Source organism: Haliotis rubra, unplaced genomic scaffold (genome assembly GCF_003918875.1).
Source record: "Haliotis rubra isolate DU_JTF1 unplaced genomic scaffold, ASM391887v1 Scf92, whole genome shotgun sequence".
Lineage (NCBI taxonomy): Eukaryota > Metazoa > Mollusca > Gastropoda > Lepetellida > Haliotidae > Haliotis > Haliotis rubra.
This window is the reverse complement of record NW_025767657.1, coordinates 757,097-784,422: the sequence shown is the minus strand read 5'-3', so window position 1 is coordinate 784,422 and position 27,326 is coordinate 757,097. Positions and strand designations below refer to the sequence as shown.

Sequence of the window (27,326 nt, the reverse complement as noted above, 5' to 3'; positions counted from 1 at the left end):
CCACTAAATCAGATCTTTGTGTGCTGGATATCTCACCCGACACAATGACACTGCCTCAACCGAATCTGTAGACCTGTCGAATGCAATTAAGTTGCAAAACGTTCATTTCTCCAACGGTAATCTCGTCGGTGAAGAAGAAATGGTGATTCATCACTGAACCAGACTCGCCTCCAGTTTCTAAGGTTCCAGTTCCGGACTCTACAACACCACCGCAAGCGATTGCGCCGATGGAAGTCTCTCAAACAGGGGCGATAACTGGCCTCCTTGGTTGAATGCCCACTTCATGCAATCGATTCCTGACAGTTTGGTCGGAAATTCTTCCCAACCAAGGGATGCGTTGTGCAGTCACCAAGGATGTGTCAAGACACACTTGGGTGGTAACTCTTGGACGGCGGAATTGGTCTGCAGGAAACGGTTCCAAAGGCAAGATATGGTGTTCTGATGGATGTTGAGATGTCAGATAACTGCAGACTGAGTGCTTCAAGGCGACCTATGGCGAACGTTTGCCTTTTCATAGTGATCGATACTGCATGCTTTTCCGCTTACTTGCACGCGCATTTTGCTTTGCATATTTTCTTTGTAACGTTTTGGCAAATATTACTCCAAACGCTTCTAAAACAAGGGAAAAGGTTAAAAAAATTGGCGCTGAAGCTGTTTACAATTACACAAAGATGACGTTTTGGAAAGAAATAGTATCTTTGTATTGTTTTTTGACGCAGTTCAATGAGTCCTATATACTCAGAACCACATATGCGGTGGGGTTTTTTAAGAGTTTAGTTCAGTCAAATGGTAAGGTGTCCTAATCTGTCAGAATGGTTTGAATCAATTTTTTTTTGGGTAGGGCGTCTATCAAACATTCGACATGCCACATATAAGGCCAATAAATGAGGAAGAAATCTGATAAAACCATTTATCTGTGCTTTCATCGTTTGACTTGACTTAAAGCAAGAAGACATGTCCATTCCTAGATTCCAATGCTGTATAAAATCCATGCAAACAGATATATACTACCCATTAAAAGTTTAGACTCACTATATGTTATGTACACATATATGGTTACATCGAAGATGAATTTCTCCACTAACTTAGGGAAACCATCTGCTAACCTTATGCAGATGAATTGCACGAGGATCATGCATCAATTTTCTGAAAGGCATGTGCAAATATCGTGCATGTGCACTGCTGCGTTTTGGTGTAAAGTTTTGTTAAGAATTCGCCAATTTCCATGATTTATTGAACTCATGAAAATATTTTTTTCATCGTTACGGATTAGTTTTACAATACATCAGTTCATGTGTAAACAGTACCTTTAAACATTATGGAATATTTAGCAAAATCTAGTTTAGAACAGTTGACTGAAGTTAGTGGCTACATTTACACTAGTGAGTCTAAACTTTTGATGGGTAGTATATATTCATGAGTCCAGCAAATGTACCACCAAATTCCTGTCTCAGAGATTAACCATAATCCTTAATACTATCAAGGAAGGATTTTCTTTATATTCACAGAAAATATTTTGAGACAAGCGGAATTAATGTCATATGGATTCTCAAAAACTGTTCCTGAAATGTGTACAATTTTAGAGGCGGCTCTGTCTGTCAAAGCATTTGCTATCTTAGCGTTGTACATGTACACAACTATGCCACACGACAAACCTAAGGACAAACTTCATTCTTTAATCTATTGCCCATTTTTTAAATAAACATGGTGAAACAAGATATACTGCAAATCTATCGGTGGAGGTTTAGGACAATTTGCCAAATATGGAGGCCTATGCCATTTGATGTTTATTGAGAAAACTATATGTGAAAGGCAGGACTTCCTCACTGATAACATTTTGTAAAATTTGGTGGGTGGGCACTTTCATGATCTGCGCAAACAAATCAGGAGGTACCAAACCAAGGGCGCCGAGAACAATGGGGAGTTGGACGACAGTGTACTCTTGAAAGGTGAGATCCGGATATTTAGCATCCTTTTCCTGAATCTTGTCAATCCCATTGCAGTCAAAAGGGACAGAAACCCCAATAACATGAATAAATTCATTGGCTTTATCAAAGTGGACAAGATCAGGAATTTTTCCTATGCTGCAAATGAGCCTATTCCAAATAAGTGTAAACGCTTCATTTTCCATCACGCCTTGGACATGTTCAGGGTCGTAGCATGGATGGACCTCGGAGTCAAAGCCACTTAAGAAAGAAGCAACGAGCCATGCCAGCATGTCGTTTAAGGTATGCTGTTTGTGCTAAGGAAGCATCCACTGATAAGGTGTTGGACAGTGTAATTGTTATTATTATCATATTATTTGGTGTTCATTTTCAATGAATATCAACAAAACTTCGTCAGATTTTTCTAGTCTTTTCTTCCTTTGCGTTCCTCCATTTGTGGCACGGTATGTGTTTAAATGAAAATATATGTAACATTTATCTTACTATTCAGTGCTTAATATCGCTCCCTACACTCGCCTTGCTTTATCTCAAAACAGTATTGTATTAACGGGCGATTCTGCGATACTTTATCTATGTAGATGTCTATGATGTGGGTTGGGGCGTTGTGGGTAGCCTAGTGGTTAAAGCGTTGGCTCGTCACGCCGAAGACCCGGGTTCGATTCCCCACATGGGCACAATGTGTTAAGCCCATTTCTGGTGTCCCCCGCCGTGATATTGCTGGAATATTGCTAAAAGCGGCGTAAAACTAAAATCACTCACTCGCTCACTATGATGTAGGTTAATACAGAGAGTGAGTTAGGTTTTGTACAGTTTTAAGCATTATTCCATTGATATCACCAGAGACACCAGAAAAGGGTTTCATCTACTGTATCCATGTGGGAAATCGAACCCGGGTCTTCGACGTGACGAGCGAACGCTTTCACCACTAGGCTACTCCACTAGGCTTTGATACAAGGAACAATCGGGTTTTCGCCGGTCATTTGCAGAAGCAAGCTATGGAAAATGGTTGTATACAGGAACAAACGCAAATGAATTAGGTTTTAATTTATTGTAAATCCACATTTATATTTTAATCGCTGATCAATATGGCGTGAAGATGTTTCTTAGTAGTTGATAAGATCTGAAACAACAAGCATGATACATGGAATATTGAAAACCCCAAAACAAGGAAATTATGACGGCGGTTGATATAAAATATCTCTTTATCTGATCGTGCTTACTGATGAGCTGACAATGATGTGTCCGTATACTTCATATACTCTCCAAAAAAGAAACGCATAGATAATATTGCTGTACGAAATTTCAAATATTTTTCTCAAAATTTGTGGTTGATCGTTATAATTTTGCCATTATAATGCTGCTTTATGTGCTTTGAACCAATGCACAGCGCAAAAACATATCTCGAAAGCTTTCATGCACGCTCGCGTTCGAAAACGTCAACTGGAGAAAAGGCGGCTCGCAATGTGTGCGCGCAGTTCTGAGTAATCATGAGCAGGGACATTGCTGTTTTCCTTTTAGACGTTGATTGGCATTTGTCAGCTAAGTGAAAGAGTATCGTTATGCCGCGACTGACTGCTGTAAGTCGAAACATTAGCACTGGACGTCTGGATGCTGGGGAGTCTCGATCTGTCGTTGCACGTCACCTCAATGTTCACCAGAGTACCGTCAGTCGTTTATGGATAGATTCCAACAAACGAATTCCACTCAAGGTCGTCCTCGAAGTGGTAGACCTCGGGTTACTACTGCAGCGGAGAGTCGGTACACCCGGGTACTTCATGTGCGGAATCGAACTGTCACAGCAACTGCAAGTGCATGTGCAGAGCCTGGTTTGAGGACAGTGTCGGCACAAGCCATTCGTAATCGTTCACGAGAAGCTGGACTTCGAGCCAGTAGACCTATCTTGGCCGTCGACGGGTTTGGCGGTACAATAACGTTCGATTCTGGAACGTTTTGCCCATAATTGCCCATAGGTTGACCGATATGGTGGTGGGAGAGTCATGATGTGGAGGGCCAATTTCACTTAATTCTAGCTTAATTTAACTGCTGTTTGGTACAGAGACGAAACGGGTTGACCGATATGGTGGTGGGAGAGTCATGATGTGGAGAGCCAATTTCACTCAATTCTAGCTTAATTTAACTGTTTGGTACAGAGACGAAACCTCAGACAGCACATGCCACTATTCAGTATCTTCAGGATGAGAGCATTACAGTGCTTCCTTTGCCTTCCAGATCACCCGACTTCAACCCCACCAAGCACTTGTGGGGTGAACTCGGCCAACGCGTACGTGTACACCAACCGGCGCCCCAGACCAACTGCCGCAAGCATTGCAAGAAGAATGGACCAGAATTCAACAAGGACGAATTCAAAGACTTATTCAGTCCAAGCTGAGACGGTCCAGAGCAGTTTTGGGAGCTCATGGTGGTCACATCAGATATTGAAGACAACCTCCAACTGGGAACGGACGCCTTCACTGATTGAACTTGTTATAAGCTATAAATATTAACAGACATTTGATCTTTTACACTGTGAAATGTGTCTACAACTGATCCAGAATGACATGTTATCGCAATTATAATTTAGTAGATTAAGGTTATTTTAAAATACACCTATGCGTTTCTTTTTGGGAGAGTATATGTCCTGATTGTTAGTAATCATGACAACGTCGCAATGCCCCATCAGATAGAGTCTTTTTTACGTCATAAATATATTTCAAGCCTTTAAACATAAAAGTGTAGCTCAGATTAAAATCAAAATGTCTTTTTTCCCTTACTGTCTCAGTCAACAGTGGTATATTAACCAAGTCAGCCAAGTCAAACACCCGATCCCGTTAGTCGCCTCATTTGACAAGCCCAGGTTGCTGCCAACTAAATCTAAGCATCAAAAGGGAAGGCAGATGAATATTTAGGTAAACAAATAAACAAACGCTTGACTAAAATATCATACGTACATTGATCAAGGAAGGTGTCGTATGGGTTATAACCTCCGTCTGTGGGAAACAAAGTTATATGTCATCAGTCTGAAACTACAACCAAACACTGTATTGTCGAAGTTGAAGGGACTTTCATTAAGACCTTGTTTTCAGACGTTGGACACGACAGCAACATGATGACTAAATAAGGTAAATGCAAGGACCAAGCTTTTACTTCGAGATAACCGTAGGTCCGATACAGTGAAGTCCAATGTTCATTTCCTTACCACATGTCTTATGTGCCGTAAACGTCAATTTACAAACCTGTCCACTGACAATAATAAAAGCCGGTGCACTTACTATAACGGTAATCGTCACAGTGTTGGAGAGTGTCATAGATCGAGTGATTGTCTCCGTTTTACGACACAGTAAATAGTAGTAATGTCTCGATTCACGATACACCAGTGCATCGCTGGCAAGCTTAGCACGATACGATGCATGATTCATTTGTTTTAGTATCGATTATAATTTGACATATATCGATAATTATTTTGATGCTGCACCGATATTTCGTCTAAAACAATTGTTGTTAAATACAAACAGGCCATTTTTAAAAGTGAAAACATGTGAGACCCTGTAAATGTATTTGGTATTCTATTCCAAAATCCTAACATGTGAGACCCTGTCAGTGTGTTTTGTATTCTATTCCGAAATCCCAACAGGTGAGAGGCTGTGACTGATTTTTGTATTCGGATACCAATGGGTGCGACTCTGTTTTGTATTCTCATCTGAATGTATTTTAGTGGTGGCTCAGCATCAGGAAAATGGATGTAACCTACACGGGTGGCTAACAGTGAGTGAGTTGAGTTTTACGCCGCTTCTAGCAATATTCCAGCAATATCACGGCGGGTGACACCAGAAACGGACCTAATACATTGTACCCATGTGGGAAATCGAACCCGGGTCTTCAGTGCGACGGGTGAAAGCTTAACCACTAGGCTACCCAACCGCCACCAGGTAGTTAACAACGCTAGCAACCATGACAGCCTCTTCCCTCTCTCATAGTGTTTTCTTCCTTTCAGGAATTAAAAAAGAGGTCGAGGTAGTTTGTATTCAGTCTTTACTTACTGTTGATGGCTCCAGAGGCTCCTGCTCCTGGGGCTCCTGCTCCTGGGGCTCCTGCTCCTGGGGCTGCGCCTGGGGTCGGTTTTGGTGCTCCTGGTGACAAGAACATACATTGAACGCCACACAGCAATATTCTAGCTATATGAGGACAGTCTGTCAATAATCCAGACAATGCAGTGATCAACAGAATGAGCATCAACCTGCGCAATTGGGAACCGATGACATGTGTCAACCAAGTCGGCGAGCCTGACCACCCGATCCCATTAGTCGCCCCTTACGACAAGCATGGGTTGCAGAAGATCGGTTCTAACCCGGATCTTCACGGGTTGTGCATGGCGACGTACGACCTTTGCGCTTCGGTAGCATTTACCGCATGTGTAACTTACAAGTCCTATCAGAGTATAGTTCTAAGGAGCTGATTGAAATAAAGCTACTACTGCTCTCTCTGAAGGCTACGAGCAAACATTTACCTAAAATTACCAAATGTATGCCTGGTACATTATTAAACAGACTTTGTCTCTGTAGGCTACGAGCAAACATATACCTAAAATTACCAAATGTATGCCTGGTACATTATTAAACAGACTTTGTCTCTGTAGGCTACGAGCAAACATATACCTAAAATTACCAAATGTATGCCTGGTACATTATTAAACAGACTTTGTCTCTGTAGGCTACGAGCAAACATATACCTAAAATTACCAAATGTATGCCTGGTACATTATTAAACAGACTTTGTCTCTGTAGGCTACGAGCAAACATATACCTAAAATTACCAAATGTATGCCTGGTACATTATTAAACAGACTTTGTCTCTGTAGGCTACGAGCAAACATATACCTAAAATTACCAAATGTATGCCTGGTACATTATTAAACAGACTTTGTCTCTGTAGGCTACGAGCAAACATATACCTAAAATTACCAAATGTATGCCTGGTACATTATTAAACAGACTTTGTCTCTGTAGGCTACGAGCAAACATATACCTAAAATTACCAAATGTATGCCTGGTACATTATTAAACAGACTTTGTCTCTGTAGGCTACGAGCAAACATATACCTAAAATTACCAAATGTATGCCTGGTACATTATTAAACAGACTTTGTCTCTGTAGGCTACGAGCAAACATATACCTAAAATTACCAAATGTATGCCTGGTACATTATTAAACAGATTATTAAACAGACTTTGTCTCTGTAGGCTACGAGCAAACATATACCTAAAATTACCAAATGTATGCCTGGTAACATTATTAAACAGACTTTGTCTCTGTAGGCTACGAGCAAACATATACCTAAATTACCAAATGTATGCCTGGTACATTATTAAACAGACTTTGTCTCTGTAGTACGCTACGAGCAAACATATACCTAAAATTACCAAATGTATGCCTGGTACATTATTAAACAGACTTTGTCTCTGTAGGCTACGAGCAAACATATACCTAAAATTACCAAATGTATGCCTGGTACATTATTAAACAGACTTTGTCTCTGTAGGCTACGAGCAAACATATACCTAAAATTACCAAATGTATGCCTGGTACATTATTAAACAGACTTTGTCTCTGTAGGCTACGAGCAAACATATACCTAAAATTACCAAATGTATGCCTGGTACATTATTAAACAGACTTTGTCTCAGGAGGCTACAAACAAACATATACCTAAAATTACCAAACGTATGCCTGGTACATTATTAAACATGCTACAAACAAAATTATGGGATATGAAGCAACATGTGTCTTAGAAGGCAACAAACGGATTATGCCTCGCAAACGTTGTAACAAGCTTAATCTAAGTAACCTACTACCCCATCTTGTAGAAGTAGTAATACGTTTTGTCTCTGTAGCCTACAACTGGCAAATGAAGTAAAAGCTTTGCCTAAGAGTGAGTGAGTGAGTTTAGTTTTCCGCCGCACTCAGCAATATTTCAGCTATATGGTGGCGGTCTGTAAATAATCGTGTCTGGACCAGACAATCCAGTGATCAACAGAATGAGCATCAACCTGCGCAATTGGGAACCGATGACATGTGTCAACCAAGTCGGCGAGCCTGACCACCCAATCCCGTTAGTCGCCTCTTAGACAAGCATGGGTTACTGAAGATCAATTCTGATCCAGATCTTCAATGGTCCTTTTGACTAAGAAGCCTACAACCTGAACCTCTGGATACCCAAAGCTTACAACCTCAGTACTGGCCAATATTGTCACACTTCTTACAGCCTGACCACCAGTTATGTAGATCCATCGCGAAGTCCATCACTTTATATTCTGATCTATTTACAGACCGCCGTCATAAAGCTGAAATACTGGTGAGTGCGGTGTTAAACAAACAAACATACAACATAAACGAATAGAATAAAACTAACAATAAAAACCGTAGTACAACGAGGAAACACACTTATAAAAAATTAACCTTATATAACGCAAATTGTTCCCTTAAAAACCTGCAGGTGTTTTCTAATATAGACGCACCATCTGTTATATCTCCATCACAGTCTCGCCTCTGTAGCCGTCAGGTAAATATTTCTCTGACGACAACAGTATTGCAACAAAAAACAACACATCAGTCACAGAAGTCACGATCACTGTGACAAGGCCTGTCACAAGTTGAAGCGGTGTGATGGACGTCATTGAGAAGGACGTACTGACAAGAGTTTTATGCTGTTCAACTCGCAGCAAAAGTATTTCGGTTGACAGAGCGGACGCCAGTAATGCATTGTAATGTGACAGATTTACAAAGGAAATAAAAGTTATTGGTTTTCTACGTCTCGATTGGGCATGAATATTCCTTGCTGGTATGCTACTGGTGTAATTCAAGGTGGCACTTATCATTGTCTTGTTAAAATAAAAACTGAATTGATGTTCTCCCAACATGTCCATCATACATGTCCTTATGTACGTGCAACTTTTATTGTACATGTATAAATTTTATGTTGAATAAAGATACTGAATATAGTCTCTATCCAGCTTAATACAAAAGTAAGTCCACATCTTTTTGGATGCAGTATACCTCAAACTACACAAGAAGTGTTTTCAGTGAATATGTCTACAATTCTAGTCTATTTTTCAGTGATTATGTATAATCACTGAGTGAATCAGACATTATACATAATCACTGAAAATTTCAGTGATTATACATAATTCCTGGTTTTACATTTTCACAGTAACATATACACGACTATGTATTTAACGAAGGAACATGAACACTACATTATGTATATTACTCTATAGATTCTCCTCGTGTATATTATCGCATCCCGTTATAAGGTTCAGCAATTAGGAATAAATAAATCTTATTTGTTGGCATTTGATTCGGTAACGCCAACTAAAGGGCTGTTGTTTCATGATTGGATAGACAAAGAAGAGGAGGAGCCTGTGTGGCGATATTTAAAGGATTTTGCATTTCTGTCAACAGTTTCGTGCATGGATAATTAAGTAAGCAGTCTATGAAATTATTATATCGATGTAATTGATTATAAGAATATATTTCGATATGGTTTTGTATATATGGAGTTAAACTGGTGTATATATGGTGTAACACTTGTATGACCTCTTCGCGCACTTGTGGATTTACACAGTGTACACGTTCATACATACAAAACATAACAATATTGAAATCATGTAACTAATCTAGTCTGGACCAGACAACCTAGTGATCAACAGCATGAGCATCGATTTTGAGATACGTTGACATGTGTCAACCAAGTCAGTGAGCCTGACCACCCGATCCCGTTAGTCGCCTCTTACGACAAGCGTGGGTTGCTGAAGATCAATATTCTAACCCTGATCTTCACATGCAGCATTGATGACAGTGTCACGATTGACATAATAACATAAGGTGAGAGATAGCGTACCGTAAGCGCGACGCAGCAAAGCCTCTTGAAGGAGGTATTCACTGGATGGGTGGAGGTCGCCATACACGGATTCACCAATTCCAAGAGATGCCAAAGGTGACAGATGTGCCCCGGGACCAAGTGGATTCAGATGACCCAGACCATGTCCAAGGGGATCCAGTGGGTAGTCGATGAGAGGATCTGGGTAGATCAAGTCAGGGTCGAGAAACAATGGGTTAATTCCTCTGAAGGGACTGCTTGGATGGCTAAGATAGGGGTTGTAGCCTCCGGAGCCGGCTGCGGAGTTGACTGCGGGCTTTGTTGCGGGTTGGCTGGGGCGGTAGATCGGCAGGCTTTGTGCTCCTGTGGCTGGTGCAGCTGTAGGTGCAACTGCAGCTGTAGGTGCTTTTGCGGAGGCAGCAGGGCCTGGTATTTTCACTAGTGACAAAGATAACACACCGTATTAAATATAACGTTATCATTTGATTTTGATTGTTTGTATGTTGTTTAATCCCGCATCCAGAAATATTACAGCTATATCGCGGCGGTCTGTAAATAGTTGAGTCTGAACCAGACAATCCAGTGATCAACAGCATGAGCTGGGATACCATGACATGTGTCAACCAAGTCAGTGAGCCTGACCACCCGATCCCGTTAGTTGCCTCTTACGACAAGCATGGTTCTAACCCGGATCTTCACGGGTCCTTATCATTTGAAACTGTTCCACGTCCTTAAGGAACGTGTCGTTAAATTTCAGTTTAAATATTATCGTTTACAAAAAATTGGAATAATGATACCTCGTACGCAATCAGCAGCTGATACTAAGAAAACAAATTGTACATATATATTGCTCAAAAGAATTAAAAGAACACAATATGTTTTCATATTGCAATAAGCCCGAAGGATGAATTATTGTAATCTAAGAGGGATCAGGATTTCGCTGACACAACAGTTTCTTTCACATCACTGTAATCTGTCACATTCAACTCATTTTTTCTCACTCACTCTCAACTCACTCTCCATATGGCATTACAAGCACAGGTTGACGGATAACGCTTTTAAATGTTAACATATTTTTAAAAACAGGAATTACTCAAATGCTTTGACGCCTCAATGAAAGCGGTTCAGTTACATGGTGGCGGTCCATTTCACTAACGAATTTAGAGGCGGTGAGGTAGCCTTGGGGTTAAAGCGTTCGCTCGTCACGCCGAAGGACCGGGTTCGATCCCACTTGGGTACAACGTGTAAAGCCCATTCCTGGTGTTCCCCGCCGCGATGTTGCTGGAATATTGCTAAAAGCGGCGTAAAACCAAGCTCACTCACTCACGCTGTCCTAAGCAAGGAGGCCACTCATAAATGAAATATCACAAAAGCGCTACAGAATTTCTATTAGTCAGAACTATTTTCTATTTCGTTACTTACTACAGTGTCCGAATACCTACCAGCATCCAGTCCTGTTCCTGCCAAGGCAATCAGAACCAAAACCCCCAAAATCTGCATCTCGAATGTTAGTATCTCTGTGAAAAGCGTTAACAAATCAAATATTACATGATAAACGATCGGGTCAAGAATAAATGGAAAAAAATCGACAAAACCATTAAAAAAGAAGAATTATCTGCTAAAAGTCTCTGGACGATTCCGACCATTATCACGTTTATGAATCACTCTGAAAAAGTTAACTCCTGTGTTAAGGAAAAAATATAATATCTTGTGGTACATTTATATTCCTTATATAAAGATTGTATTCAGCATTTAATCCACCGCCACCTATTACATTTATATTTCACACATTTAATAACATGTCTAGTAAGGATCAGTTGTCATAGGTTAGTACAGAAACACTTCCACAAGATTTAATCAAGATAGCGTGTGAATCAAATTGTCATTTATACAGGACCTAGTTCTTGCCTAGTGGTTAAAGCGTTGGCTCGTCACGCCGAAGACCGGGTTCGATTCCCTACATGGGTACAATGTGTGAAGATCATTTCTAGTTTACCCCGACGTGATATTGCTGGAATATTGCTAAAAGCGGCGTAAAACCATACTCACTCAATCATTTCTCCTGACAGTGGGACGACAGATGGAATAAGAGAGGGAATATGAAAGGAAAAGTACGACAGATGGAATGAGTGAGTGAGTGAGTTTTACGCCGCTTTTAGCAATATTCCGGCAATATCACGGCGGGGGACACCAGAAATGGGATTCACACATTGTACCCATATGGGGAATCGAACCCGGGTCTTCGGCGTGACAAGCGAACGCTTTAACCACTAGGCTACCCCACCAGATCCTACCCTAACCACCCCAGATCCCCAGATGGAATGAAAAAGAAGGCAAACTAAAGGAAGAGTACTACAGGTGGAAGAAGAAAAACAGAAAACGAAAGGAAAAGATGCGAAAGATGGAACAAGAAATTGACAAAACGGAAGGAAGAATACGGGAGGTCGATCACGAAAGATGGAACACAAAGATAGGACACAAAAGAATTTAATATCTTCGGCGTGACGAGCGAACGCTTTAACCACTAGGCTACCCCACCGCCCCCAGATGGAATGAAAAAGAAGGCAAACTAAAGGAAGAGTACTACAGGTGGAAGAAGAAAAGATGCGAAAGATGGAACAAGAAATTGATAAAACGGAAGGAAGAATACGGAAGGTCGATCACAAAAGATAGAACACATAGATAGGACACGAAATAATTTAATATCTTCGGCGTGACGAGCGAACGCTTTAACCACTAGGCTACCCCACCGCCCCCAGATGGAATGAAAAAGAAGGCAAACTAAAGGAAGAGTACTACAGGTGGAAGAAGAAAAGATGCGAAAGATGGAACAAGAAATTGATAAAACGGAAGGAAGAATACGGGAGGTAGATGGAACAAGAAATTGACAAAACGGAAGGAAGAATACGGAAGGTCGATCACAAAAGATAGAACACATAGATAGGACACGAAATAATTTAATATCTTCGGCGTGACGAGCGAACGCTTTAACCACTAGGCTACCCCACCGCCCCCAGATGGAATGAAAAAGAAGGCAAACTAAAGGAAGAGTACTACAGGTGGAAGAAGAAAAACAGAAAACGAAAGGAAAGATGCGAAAGACGGAACAAGAAATTGACAAAACGGAAGGAAGAATACGGGAGGTCGATCACGAAAGATGGAACACAAAGATAGGACACGAAAGAATTTAATATCTTCGGCGTGACGAGCGAACGCTTTTACCACTAGGCTACCCCACCGCCCCCAGATGGAATGAAAAAGAAGGCAAACTAAAGGAAGAGTACTACAGGTGGAAGAAGAAAAACAGAAAACGAAAGGAAAGATGCGAAAGACGGAACAAGAAATTGACAAAACGGAAGGAAGAATACGGGAGGTCGATCACAAAAGATGGAACACAAAGATAGGACACGAAATAATTTAACAGGATAGAGGTAACAAGGAGTTTGAAAACTAAAACTAGAAATGGAAAAAGCAACGGAATACACACTCACCACAGTCTGTCCCTTGAAGTATGTTATGTGCAACAGCCCAACTTATGCTCCGAAGATTAAGAATCCACTGGTTTTGATTGGCTGAAGTGACACAAACAAGGGTGGGGTGATTGATGGGCGAATTAGGCATAGCTTTATATGAGCAGAACATTGTCAGTTATGGGTTTTTCCATATTTGTCTTATTCGTCTTTGTCACGAATATCCCAATATGTGAGGGAACTATGTTAATACGTCCAACCCATGCTAATACACTCGGGTGCACGCACTTAATCTGACATGCGTTTGTTCCTATCTATGTCCCAAAAATGCAAATATAAGTTATTTAAGTGACAATTTAAACCTGTACGTGTCAACATTGATTGATTTAGCTTGACAACCTTCTTCATATTCATGCAAGAATTCGTTCAGGAAGGACACAATTTTTAAATAAATAAAATATCACACGCTAATATCTATAATTCTATATGTAATGCGTCCGACCTAATCCCTAGATGTTTCCATGGAAACAAGATCGGACTAAATTCATTTTGTCAAGATGCCACCAATATCATCAATTTACTGTCGGGTAATTTTGAAGAAAATTAATCAATCCCCTATTTCAACGGACTTCTTCTGAATTTGTCTGAATGTGAGAATGCCCCAAGTTTTAATAAAAAAAAATTATTATGATAAATGGTTCTCCCAAGTTCTGGCCCCTTTGGTTTATTAAAAACCTTTCACTGAAATTATATTTTCGCTTCCGTTGTACCTTTTGACATCTCAGTTATATAGTTTTAATAATATTACATCAAAAGAGGTGATGTCACAATGTCACCTATAGCAACCGACAACAAATAAACTCTACTGTATCTCGAGGTGTGATCTGTTCAATTAGGAAAGTTGATCTAGTGAAATGAAGGATAAAGCTTGAAATAAATATATGTGAATTTGGAGAAATGTGAAATCCGCGTGATGCGTACTGTATGTTGTGAAAGTGATGCTGTACGCTACGTGTTGCATCATGGGGGAAGAGACGAGATGCGTACACTATAGTGACTGAAGATCCGTGACGTAATTGACAAGGTGTATTCTGTGAGGTGAGGTGAAATTGGGTTTAACGTCGTGCTTGAGAATATTTCGCTCATATGACGACGTGCATGCGTGTGTATGTGTATGTGCGGCTGCTTGTACTAGCCCAGACTGAAGCTGGTTTTATAGTGCTAGCCCACTGAGATACCATGCCGCAGTGAAGCATGAATACCCACTCAGACACATAATACTGACTCCGAGCCGACCAGTCCTTGTTGTACCCATTAATGCCGAGCGCCAGGCAGGGACCAACAAGTACCATATTTTAACGTCTTTTGGTATGACGCGGTCGGGGATCGAACCCGCGACCTTCGGCTCTCCGGGCAGACGCACAGGCAATTTTCAGTGCACTATGTCGCGAATGAGTAGAGAGTGTTTTTGTTTGGTTGGTTGTTGTTTAATGTCACACTCACGAATATTCCAGCTAAATGACGGCGGTCTGTAAATAATCGAATCTTGACCAGGAAATCCAGTGATCAACAGCAAGAACATCGATCTACGCAATTGGGATACGATGACATTTATCAACCAAGTCAGCGAGCCTGGCCACCCGATCCCGTTAGTCGCCTCTTACGACAAGCATGGGTTGCTGAAGACCAATTCTGACCCGGATCTTCACGTGTCTTGTGGAGAGTGAGTGAGTGAGTGAGTGAGTGAATGGGTTTAGTAAAATGCCCCATCATTGATTAGTTGATCCACGTGTTCAGGTCTTGTGCAGACAAACCATTTTACCTAGGCGACTTTGGGTTGAAACGTTTGATCAGAGGACACACACTCGATGTGTCTGGTACCGTATAATTGTTTCAAACCCTTATCTCATTAAACCTAGCTATAGACGATGAATAGCATTCGGAATCAGTCGTATAGCACGTGACTCGTTTGGAATGCCCTGTGTTAACCTTTTCTAGGTCATATCATACGGATTTTGACATGTGCGATCTCGTAAGCGAGGTTCTGATTGATTAGGCGTCCTGACGTGACCTATAATGGGATGTCCTCTGATCTTAGTTTGTAGAGGTAACTAGCACCAACATCTGACTTTAATGAGAGTTTGATGGAAACTCCGCCCAATGCTGCTTTCATTGTGCATCTGTCGCTTTTACTGTTTAAATTATAGCTGTATGTTGTGTGTAAAATAGTCCCCAACAACCTCCAATTGTACACTCGTCAGATGGGTACACGAAGTATGTACGAAGCATGTCATCTGGAATGCCAGTTATCAGACTTCCATACTTTTAATAAGGGAATTTGTATCCCCATTCTAATCAATTTCTGACTGTTCCACTATACAAAACAACGTTTGATAATGCGCTCTCTCTATACATTTCCCCTCAATATTAGACAACATAGTCATCCCCTTGTTTTGGCCAACGACCAAAATGGAGTTTATCTGAAATCTGAATTGACTTCAATCGTATGTAACGCTATTCGTGACTTTTAATGCTGCAGTAGGGTAGCCTACTGGTTAAAACGTTCGCTCGTCACGCCGAGGACCTGGGTTCGAGTTCCCACATAGGTACAATGTATGAAGCCCAGTTCTGGTGTCCCCCGCCGCCAATATGCTGAGGAAATGGTTAAAAACGGGGTATAAACTCACTCATTCACGCAGATGTAGCTTATAATGTCTTTTGTTAAGACTCCGTTAATTCCTTCTTGAAATACATGTATATTTCTTTCCTACTCGCTGTTGCAGAAACACACTATTAGAATGATGTTCTCCAGTTACCTGAGTACTTTAAAAAACTTGTCAGTGGCTGTTAAAGAAAAATAGTTTCTTCATGTAAACAACTTACGAAAATATATTTCCTTTGGCGTAATAAAAGATCACTGAGCTGTGAAAGTGACAATATCGTCGATCATGAGATGACATGCTCATCACGTTCTGGCAATTGATAAAGTGACGGAGGATTACTTCAGTGTAATCTGTCAGTAATCGTTCTGTCTGTAAAGATGCCCCAGGGCCCCGTTCCTCAAAGCGATCGTAGCGCTAAGGTGATCGTAACTCCCATACTTTAACAACAGACTTACGACTGTCGTAGCGCTACGATCGCTTTCAGGAACAGGGCCCAGGTCCTTTGTCATAACTGTGGCAATGTCTATGTAGTACTGAATTTGACTAAACTTGCCGATTGTCGTCTATCAATTTGTCTGCGATCATACTTGCAGTGTGCTGTATATTGACGTAACCTTTCTACAAAAAATAATACACGTTTTGCACATGTATTGTACATAATGCTCTTGTACACACACTCGCGAGCGTCTGTGTATAGAACAAAGAGCGAGACACACATACACACACACATGCATGCATGCATACATGCATGTATACATACATGATTACATGCATGCATACATTCATGCATGCATACATACATTCATGCATGCATACACACATACATACATTACATGCATACATACACATACATGTTCATGCATGCATGCATACACACACATACACATACATACATACATACATGATTACATGCATACATACATGCATGCGTGCATGCATACATACACACATACACAAACACATACATACATACATACATACATACATACATACATACATACATACACACACACATACATACATACATACATACATACATACATACACATACATACATACATACATACATACATACATACATACACACACATACATACATACATACATACATACATACATACATACATACATACATACATACATACATACATACACACATACATACATACATACATACATACATACATACATACATACATACATACATACATACATACATACATACATACATACATACACACATCACACACACACACATACACACACACATACATACATACATACATACATACATACATACATACATACATACATACATACATACATACATACATACATACATACATACATACATACATACATACATACATACATACATACACATTAATGTGATCACGTTAACACAGAAACAGATGGTCTAGATTGTACCAATCATTGTTGACAAAGCTACAGTGTCCTTATAGAGAAAAACTGTGTCACTAAGACAATCTTGGTTCTTATCTCATATCTGATTCATGATCCGCCATTCACGTCTTGTCACCTCACGGTCGCCTTGTCGGAAACAAATGGTCACCATGTTGAAAACATTAATCGTCTGTCTGGCTTTACCGCTTGCTGGTAAGATCATCCACTGTTGCTGCGTAGATTTAATTCACAGTCGGTATACTACATATGTTGAGTAGTGAGTGAGTGAGTAAGTGTGGTTTGACGCCGCTTTTAGCATCATTCCAGCAATATCACGGCGGGGGACGCATGAAATGAGCCTCACACATTGTACCCATGAACGCTTAACCACTAGGCTTCCCCACCGCTCCAGATCTGTTGAGTAAATATATAATGTAACGTCGACATTATGTCGTTTTGCACCGAACGGGTCAATAAAAGTAGTACCCAGGGGACAAGGCGGGCATTTCCTTTGAGCATTTCTTATGTATAACAAACCCCATCCTCATTATAACTTTTGTCGCTCATGAAGTTATATGTTTAAACTTTCAGTGAATTATCTTGACCAGTTGACCATATCTCGCGGTTTTCTCGATATGTCTGTTTGAGTACAGATACACTACTGCCTCAAAGGTCACTCCCCTACACGCGTGTGCAGCGCGTGACGCAACCCGTATGAGCGGCGTTGGTCACTCATGTGGAACCCGTTGGCCACGCGTTGTACACGGGTGTGAGTGGCGTTGGTCACTCATGTGGAACCCGTTGGCCACGCGTTGTACACGGGTGTGAGTGGCGTTGGTCACTCATGTAGAACCCGTTGGCCACGCGTTGTACACGGGTGTGAGTGGCGTTGGTCACTCATGTAGAACCCGTTGGCCACGCGTTGTACACGGGTGTGAGTGGCGTTGGTCACTCATGTGGAACCCGTTGGCCACGCGTTGTACACGGGTGTGAGTGGCGTTGGTCACTCATGTAGAACCCGTTGGCCACGCGTTGTACACGGGTGTGAGTGGCGTTGGTCACTCATGTAGAACCCGTGAGTCACGCGTGTGAGACCCGTGTTACATGCGTTGTACACGGGTGTGAGTCGCGTTGGTCACTCATATAGAACCCGTTGGCCACGCGTTGCATGCGGGTGTGAGTCGCGTTGGTCACTCGTGTGCAACTCGTGACACACGCTTTTCGGACGGAACAAACTTTTGGCCAAAGGAGGACCCATGTTAACCTGAAATTGGAGGCCGTAACAGGGTGATCAATTTTTAATTATCTGATCAAGTCTTTTTAGATATGATCTTGCAGGAAACTAAGAGTGATGTGATCAATCAGACCCATTTTATATGTATTACCTTAGTTTTCTAAATGCTATGCCATGGTGTTCTTGTCATTGAAAGGTTTGTGTAAATTCACATAAACAACTGAGGCACAACTTCCTGTGAGTTTATACATGAGTGAGTGAGTGAGTTTAGTTGTACGCCACAATCAGCAATCTTCCAGCTATATGGCGGCGGTCTGTAAATAATCGAGTCTGGACCAGACAATCCAGTGATCAACAGCATGAGCATCGATCAGCGCAATTGGGAACCGATGACATGTGTCAACCAGGTCAGCAAGCCTGACCACCCGATCCCGTTAGTCGCCTCTTACGACAAGCATGGGTTACTGAAGGCCAATTCTAACCCGGACCTTCACGGGTGACATGAGGTTAGACGATGAATTGTTTTTACTGGATCCTAATTACTTTGAGATGGCTTCGGTGATTTTTCAGTTAGCACCATGTATGATCATAACATGCATATGTAAGTTTGATACTTTGATTAGGATACATGTTGTCTTTATTCTCTAAATAGCAAGAATATTTGAATATTCGGGTTATATATTTTGATGAAAACGAATGTGTCGCCTGTGTTGAACTGTTGAACTCCTTTTGACAATGTTAATTTCCTCACCTCTTTATGTTTACAAACCAATCGAAACACTTTGTTCTTTGTGACAACGTCACTATATGGCTGAAATATTGCCGGGGTGACGTTAAATTTTAACTCCTTCACTCTTTGTGACAACCTTCGTAACAACGTCACAAAAACGTCATTAGTATTTGGCCTTCAAGGACATTCCAGCTACTGTTTTGTTTGTTTGTTGTTTAACGCTCAGCAATCTACCAGCTACATTATATTTGTCAAGTAATAATAATAATAATCCAGTCTGGACCAAGCAATCTATTGATTAACATGCAATCGATCCATGCAATTGGGATACGATGACATGTGTCAACCAAGTCAGCGAGCCTGGCCACTTGATCCCCTTCGTCGCCTTTGGGTTGCTGAAGACCAGTTCTAAGCCTGATCTTCACGGGTTCCAGACAGTGTACGTGAATGATCTTGGATTGAACAGTATTTCAGTTATATCCATCGTAACGTGGAGGGCCCGACGTGATGCATGCCTTTTTACGTATATTAAATTTGACGATTTCGCTGGCGCAAAAGCTCAAGGTGAATCTGGGATTTGAACTAATGTAAAACGATCCTGCGCTACTGAAGAATGGCTTCTACTCAAGAATCTTACTTGTTTAGTTTGCCACACTCAGCAATATTCCATCCATATGAAAGCGGTCAGTAAATAATCCAGTCTGGACCTGTCACTAACCTCACAGCAACGATCTACGCATCTGGGATGGAATTGTATACAATCTGTGAGTATGGTTTACGTCGCTTTTAGGGATAATTCAGCACTACCCCGGCGGGGGACACCAGACATGAGTTTCACACATTGTGCGCATACAGAGAATCAATTCCGGGCCTTTGGCGTGACGAGCGAACGCTTTAACCACTAGTCTAACCCACCGTACTTGATCACCCAGTCCTCTCACAAGCAAAGGTTGCTGGAACTATAATAGTACCGGAATCTCCACGGAGAGATAACATGAAAACGTAAATTTCTGCCCACAGCTTCCTGGACCTTGGACTGTACTAGTTTGGAGAACGGCATCTACCTCTATACATGCTTCTCCTACACCGAATGCGTCAACGGCAGTAAAGGAGTCATCAAGTGTGCCTCCAATGAAGTGTTCAGTGCAGCCGATGGCTTGTGCATCAAGTACGTGTTGACTGTATCTGTCAGTGTTGACTCGCTGTTGTATAACTGTCTCCAGGTGTATCTGCCAGTGTTGACTGGCTGTTGTATAACTGTCGCCAGCTGTATCTGTCAGTGTTGACTTGCTGTTGTATAACTGTCTCCAGCTGTATCTGTCAGTGTTGACTGGCTGTTGAATAACTGTCTCCAGGTGTATCTGTCAGGGTTGACTTGCTGTTGTATAACTGTCTCCAGCTGTATCTGTCAGTGTTGACTGGCTGTTGAATAACTGTCTCCAGCTGTATCTGTCAGTGTTGACTGGCTGCTGTATAACTGTCTCCAGCTGTATCTGTCAGTTGTTGTCTCCAGCTGTATTGTATAACTGCTGTCTCCAGCTGTATCTGTGAGTGTTGACTCGCTGTTGTATAACTGTCTCCAGCTGTATCTGTAGTGTTGACTCGCTGTTGTATAACTGTCTCCAGCTGTATGTGTCAGTGTTGAGTCCCTGTTGTATAACTGTCTCCAGCTGTATCTGTCAGTGTTGAGTCCCTGTTGTATAACTGTCGCCAGCTGTATCTGTCAGTGTTAGGTCGCCGTCGTATAAGTAAGTGCTCGCTTATGTTTCAAATGTGTAGAATATAATTCATAACAGAGATTGATTGTGTCTGTGCCTTCAAAAGGAGTTGAAGTACTGTAAAATTAGTGTCCCTCTGAGAGGGTACGTAAGTTCCATTTAAATCAAAGTATTGTTAATTTATCATTGTTTAATAGTAGAATATGTGTTATTTTAATATTCGGCTAAATTTCTAAATAATCGCCAACATCTGAAGGCATCGGGTAAATCCAGCTTGGGTCCATGCAGGTAGCAAATGTACTGTTAGTCCCCATGGCCCCCAGTATGGTCATCTACCTTCAGTTGCTGGCGATACTCAGCCCGATTTTATATTGTATTGTCCTAATGAAAATCCAGTTTTAGAGACAGATGGTAGTTTTGATTATTGTTTCTGTGATATCCTAGTTGGTTTTACAGGTTGTTCTATTTGTGCTGTATGTATTACGACTTTGTTACTAGTTCTAGTCACGATATGGCTGAAATACTTCCGAAGTGACTATGAACTAAAACTCACTCACTCATTTACTTGTACAGCTATTATTCCCAAAGAGCCAGTTCCGGCTCCATTGTTTATTGCTCCTATGTTTCAAAGGTCATTGTCCGAGAAGGTGCTGCACTGGCTTGTAATTACAAAGGCATTGCATCCAATACTGCTATATCTTGGTTGGCTGGTTGGTTGGTTGTTTAACGCCGCACTATATGGCCGCGGTCTGTAAATAATCGAGTCTGGACCAGACAATCCAGTGATAAACAGCATGAGCATCGATCTGTGCAATTGGGAACCGATGACATGTGTCAACCAAGTCAGCGAGCCTGACCACCCAATCCCGTTAGTCGCTCTTACAACAAGCATGAGTTAATGAAGATCAATTCTAACCCGGATCTTCAAAGGTGTTGTTATATCTGATATCTAAACACGTCACAAATAAATTCAGGAAACCCATTTGTCAAGTTTCTGACACAAAACCTGACAAACATGTTATCATGATTAGATCGCTGACTTTGGGTGCTGGCGACAAGATGTCTCACTCTAAGATTATGGGTTTGAATCCCGGGTGGAACTCAACCAAAACGAAGAACCAAAATATGTCCTTTACCGAGAAAGTGTCATCCAAAATATAACATATGTTACGATTACACATAATAATGTCCATATGTCCGTAGGTTACGTAATACGTAAAAAGATTAGGAAAGAGTTTCCGCATTTTTACTGAAAGAGTTTTCGCAATTTACTGAAAGAGTTTCCGCATTTTACTGAAGAGACGAAAACATTTCATTGTTATTAGATACGAAAATTAGAGTCACAAACGTATTGAAGTCCTAGTAATTGGAAGGCCTTACAATGTAATGAAGTCATGTTCGCGAAAAGTCATGGCGTAAGAATACGAATACTCTTCACCTTTTGCACACAGAATTCCCGATTTGTAAAAGCACTCTTAAAATTCAGTTTATATTTAATTTACATTTTATTCATATTATTCAGGATTTATCTTTTGAATTTATGATTTATGGGTATTTTTTGTATTGGAAACATACTGTCTTGCACTGTGAAATATAACGCGACTTCCTTGAGTTAGGTTTATATGTTCATAACATTGCCTTCGACCGACTCCAGTTTAAGTGCACTCTGAGTCACATATTTACGAGTTGAAGTTGAATTATGATCTAAAAGAACTTCGTTAAAAAGATTTTTACGAACGTTTGTAAAGAGTAATTGAGCCCAGCTGTCACAGACTGTTCGTCTTTTTGCCTATCACTTTCAGCAGCCACGCTTGGGTTCAGCAACCCAGTAACCTTTCCTTATGTAACAGGTAAAGTATTTTTTGTTGGAAAGAAATAAACTTCCACACTTAAACTGCAGTGATCTATTATGTTAATTTGTCACAGACAGTTTTAGTTTTGAGTTCAAACCAATCAATGACTTCTTTGTCGCAGTACATGTCACCTCTCTACATATATATTACATGAAGTCTTTTAAAGAAACGTTTAATCATCCCTTCCAACTTTACCCTAAAGCTTAACAGTTCTAGCAGCCTCTATTCCTGAACTACACTAAATCAGCGAATAAACGAAAGGCATAACTACTGGATACGTTTGGGAAAACACTGAACGAAACAGAATTGGGAACATACAGAATTGGGAACATACAGAATTGGGAACATACAATTGCAATGAAATAGCAATCAGAAATAACAAAATTGTTTACATAATCCTCAGAAATCAAAGAGTCCATCATTCGACTGCGTTTATACCATACTTCCTTATCATTAGGCTAACAACTTAATAACCTCCAGTAATATTTATTATCAATACTCATTAAAAATAATTAGTTCGTCACGCCAAAAACCTGGGTTCGATCCTTATGTAGTAACGATATGTGAAGCCGATTTCTGCTGTCTGATGTCTGTGATATTACTATAATATTGTTAAAACGGCATAAAATATTACTCGCTTACTCAATCGCTCTCTCCACGACACAACTGTTCAAAATATTCAACTATTGTGAATGTTTTGGGGCCTGTTTGAGAAGTTTGTTCATGAAAATATTTCTCAAAATATCTATGAAGGAAAGAATAGGAATCTACTGTTTTGAGCGAGTATGGAGTCCGTAGGATGAGAAATTTAATTGTCCAGATTTTCTATTTTCCGATTGACATTTGCATGAAATGTGACAGGAACAGCGACATGTTTATAGCATGTGAGCTGGAACAAAGACACGCACTGTTTGGAGTTCTGTTGATTGTACAACACCTGAGCATGTGTCATTGAGTACTACGACTTCAAAACATCGGAACAAATGCGTATTTAATCAGGTTCTGCGTTGATAAACAAATTGTTGAAGTTTTCTTCGGGATGGGACTTTAGGATCGGTTATTCGTAATAAAAGTAATAGAAATAGAACCTCTGATCCAATGAAAGCTTAAGCGTAATTATGATGGTTTGTGTTAATAGAGTGAGTTTGGTTTTATGCAGCTTTTAGCAATATTCCAGCAATATCACTGCGGGGGACACCAGAAATGGACTTCACACATTGTACTCATGTGGGGAATCGAACCCGGGTCTTCGGCGTGACGAGCGAACGCTTTAACCACTAGGCTACCCCACCGCCATCTGTGTTAATAGAGTCAGCTGAACAGTATTTATGATTCTAGTGCGAGATTTTGTGGTCTGGTGTCCGGACACAAAGTAGCACAACATAGAATCCTAGATGAATATTAGGTAAGAGCTCCAGCGCCATGCCAGTCGACTTGTTATAAACGCAGCTTATGCTTACAGACCCGCGGATGATTCCTGGCCGTGCCAGGATGTTGTGGACTGCAAGAAGCTCCCGGACAAACGCTACGCCGACACCAAAGGAGGCTGCCAAACCTACTACACCTGTCAGAACGGCTACTTCTACGGTCACAACTACTGTCCAGAGGGTAAGAGTCCATAGCGGGTCATGAAGCCACTTCGATGTCCGATGCAATTCCCTATATTGACGTTCCTGAATTATTCCAGGTGAACAAATGACTAGACTTAGCATATGTTTATGACGGGTGCCATCGGTGGGGCAGGATACGCTCACCTTTTCGCGAACACCTGGTATCATCACTATTTCATAGTGATTCATAAACACATGCTGTCATCGTATCGCATGGTGACAATCACTGGATAGCCTGGTTCAGACCCGATTTGTTTACAAACAACATCATACAGCTGTAATACTGCTGAAATAAATATCTGCTCATGATATAGTCACAATTGTACAATCAACTCTGCTTTTGGCAGAGATTTTCTATGAATGTAACAATCCCCAAATATTGGGTGCTCCATGTTCCTTGAGACTTCACCTACTTGTCATCTGTCTGGAAACACTTGAGGTTCTTGAGAGGCATATAGAAGTTGGTATTCAAGTATAAGACAAAATATTATGGATGTCAACTTCTTCTTTATTGTATACAAAACGTTTCTGGGGTTTTCCTTGCCCCTTCGTCAGGTGAATGTTGACTAATATATATACAGGATATATATACTAGTAATGTACATGAAGCCAGGGTTAATTTAAGCATGTACCGTATTTCCTCTAATAAGCGCCGGAACTCTATTAAGCGCCAGGATTCAAGCAGCCATTTAAGAAATAAGCGCCTGGTACGTTTTATAAATGTATTCTCCCTTGATCAAAAAATAGATTTATTGAGGACTGGCCTCTTTAGACATAACTTCACTAACAATTAATCACAGCCAGTAAACGCAATAAGCTCCGGGCCTAACCTACTTACACCACGTGGGCGCCGAATGGACTCGTCCATTGCTTGTTGCACGTGCGTTTCCTGCACCGCCACGGTTGTTATCCACATATCAACCTCTGCACGTGCAGATAACATATTCGCCTCAGTAATGATCCACGGTTATGTCAACTTAAACTGACAGTCACAATACAATTACAGAAATACTATTCCAATGCACCAACATTCTCGACAGTTAAAACAATACTTGTCATGTAAATGTACCTGGCATTGACTGTTTTGAAGTGTAGGATATAACATGACCCTCGGGCATTATTGAAAAATAAGCCCGCTTGCCGAAGGAAAAGGGCTTACCTTTCAATAATGCCCACGGGTCATGTTATATCCAACTTATAAATAAACCTACTGAAGATATAATTTCAATATTTGGTACTTACTGTTGAAATCAACTGGGATGAGACTGGCAGCCGACACCTTGCCTTGCACGCGCTACCCGTGTCCTGTACGTGCCCTGCCCGCACTACCTGTCTTGTGAGGAACACACGGTTCATGCTGATAGGCAATCGTATTCTTCACAGCGATCCTTCGTAGCCTAGTGGATAAAACCGCCAAGCTAGAGAGCGAAGGGTTGCGGGTTCGAAACCAGATATCGGCACTATATGTTGGAAGTTTTCAATAATGTGATGTCTTACGATCGCATTCAGTGATAGCAAGAGAAAGTTATATCAATCTTCAAAACAAGTAATATTGAAGTAATATCCCGGTGCAGAGGGACAATATTGAAGTAATATACCGGAGCAGAGGGACAATATTGAAGTAATATACCGGAGCAGAGGGACAATATTTAATTAAATTACATTTGTGATGTCATTCCATTGTCAGGAATGGAGCGATGTGTACCAGTTTCAAATTAAAGCCTTCATTTTGTCATTTTGACATTTAATTTTGATAACAGAAATATTCCCAATACTTTGAATGCAATTTACGTAGGGTAATGTATTTCTGTTATCAAAATTAAATGTCAAAACGACAAAATGGAGGCTTTAATTTGAAACTGGTACACATCGCTCCATTCTTCAAAAGTTATTTAATTTTGATAACAGAAATATCCCCAATACTTTGAATGTAATTTAAGTAGGGTAATGTATTTCTGTTATCAAAATTAAATGTCAAAATGACAAAATGAAGGCTTTAATTTGAAACTGGTACACATCCCTTGCCTTGCAAGAACAATAAAGTGACGTCACTGTCGGTTTATAACTACAGTTCCACTGCTTTTGCACTGTCATTATCCATTGTCCGCGTTTTACATTGTAGCTCGATAAACAAATATTTCTTTCTCGTTGGACGATAAAGGAAGCAGCATTAATACGTACAGTTGGTTGTGGTATTGTTTGCAGTTTGTACCACGTATATTTTAAGCCACCTTTGTTTACTGAAACATAATTTTACAATAGGTATGTATTACCGATAATAAAAGAGGTGGGGTGAGGTGAAATTGGGTTTTACGTCGTGCTTGAGAATATTTCGCTCATATGACGACGTGCATGCGTGTGTATGTGTATATGCGGCTGCTTGTACTAGGATAATAAAAGACGTGTGCAAGTAATTACAATGAATTGAGATCTACAAGATGTCTTATTGTGGCCGAGCTGATTTTAATTCTGGTTTGTAAATATGTTAGTAACATCGTTTACTTTGTCGAATTTCTGTCTCAGCCAGTGCCTGTCTCAAGTGGCTATTGTGAAGTTAGTAATATAAGTGAGGGGTAAATATATTGTTATGTTTCATATACTGCTCATGTCATATAACCAGTCTAAGTAAACTGCTAAATTATTATGTATATTTTACTAGGACAATGTTGGATAATGGTGTTAGTTCACATATTTCAGGAACCGTGTTTGATGAGGAGCGCCAATTCTGCAACTGGCCGGCAAATGTTAAGCAGCCTTGTGGCACAGCGGCATAGCGTGGATGTATCTAAATACTTGAGTTTTCAATAAAATTGCTCCAATACTGA

At 40.7% G+C, this 27,326-nt stretch overlaps 2 protein-coding genes across 2 annotated transcripts; one reads left to right on the top strand and one right to left on the bottom strand.

The window, feature by feature from the left end:
- Positions 1-2,977: 2,977 nt before the first annotated feature.
- On the bottom strand, positions 2,978-25,855 carry LOC124264354 (translation initiation factor IF-2-like). The gene is made up of 7 exons (XM_046699108.1): positions 25,744-25,855; positions 13,311-13,391; positions 11,262-11,336; positions 9,841-10,257; positions 5,984-6,073; positions 4,895-4,933; positions 2,978-3,066 (listed from the first exon to the last, which is right to left on the bottom strand). Exons 3-7 carry the CDS (start codon positions 11,317-11,319, stop codon positions 3,050-3,052), a joined length of 621 nt encoding a protein of 206 aa, XP_046555064.1. The 5' UTR covers positions 11,320-11,336; positions 13,311-13,391; positions 25,744-25,855; the 3' UTR covers positions 2,978-3,049.
- Positions 17,452-27,326, top strand: LOC124264355. Its single transcript, XM_046699109.1, has 4 exons — positions 17,452-17,569; positions 20,341-20,488; positions 24,354-24,499; positions 27,199-27,326. The coding sequence occupies exons 1-4, from the start codon at positions 17,467-17,469 to the stop codon at positions 27,273-27,275; spliced, it is 474 nt and encodes a 157-aa protein (XP_046555065.1). The 5' UTR covers positions 17,452-17,466; the 3' UTR covers positions 27,276-27,326.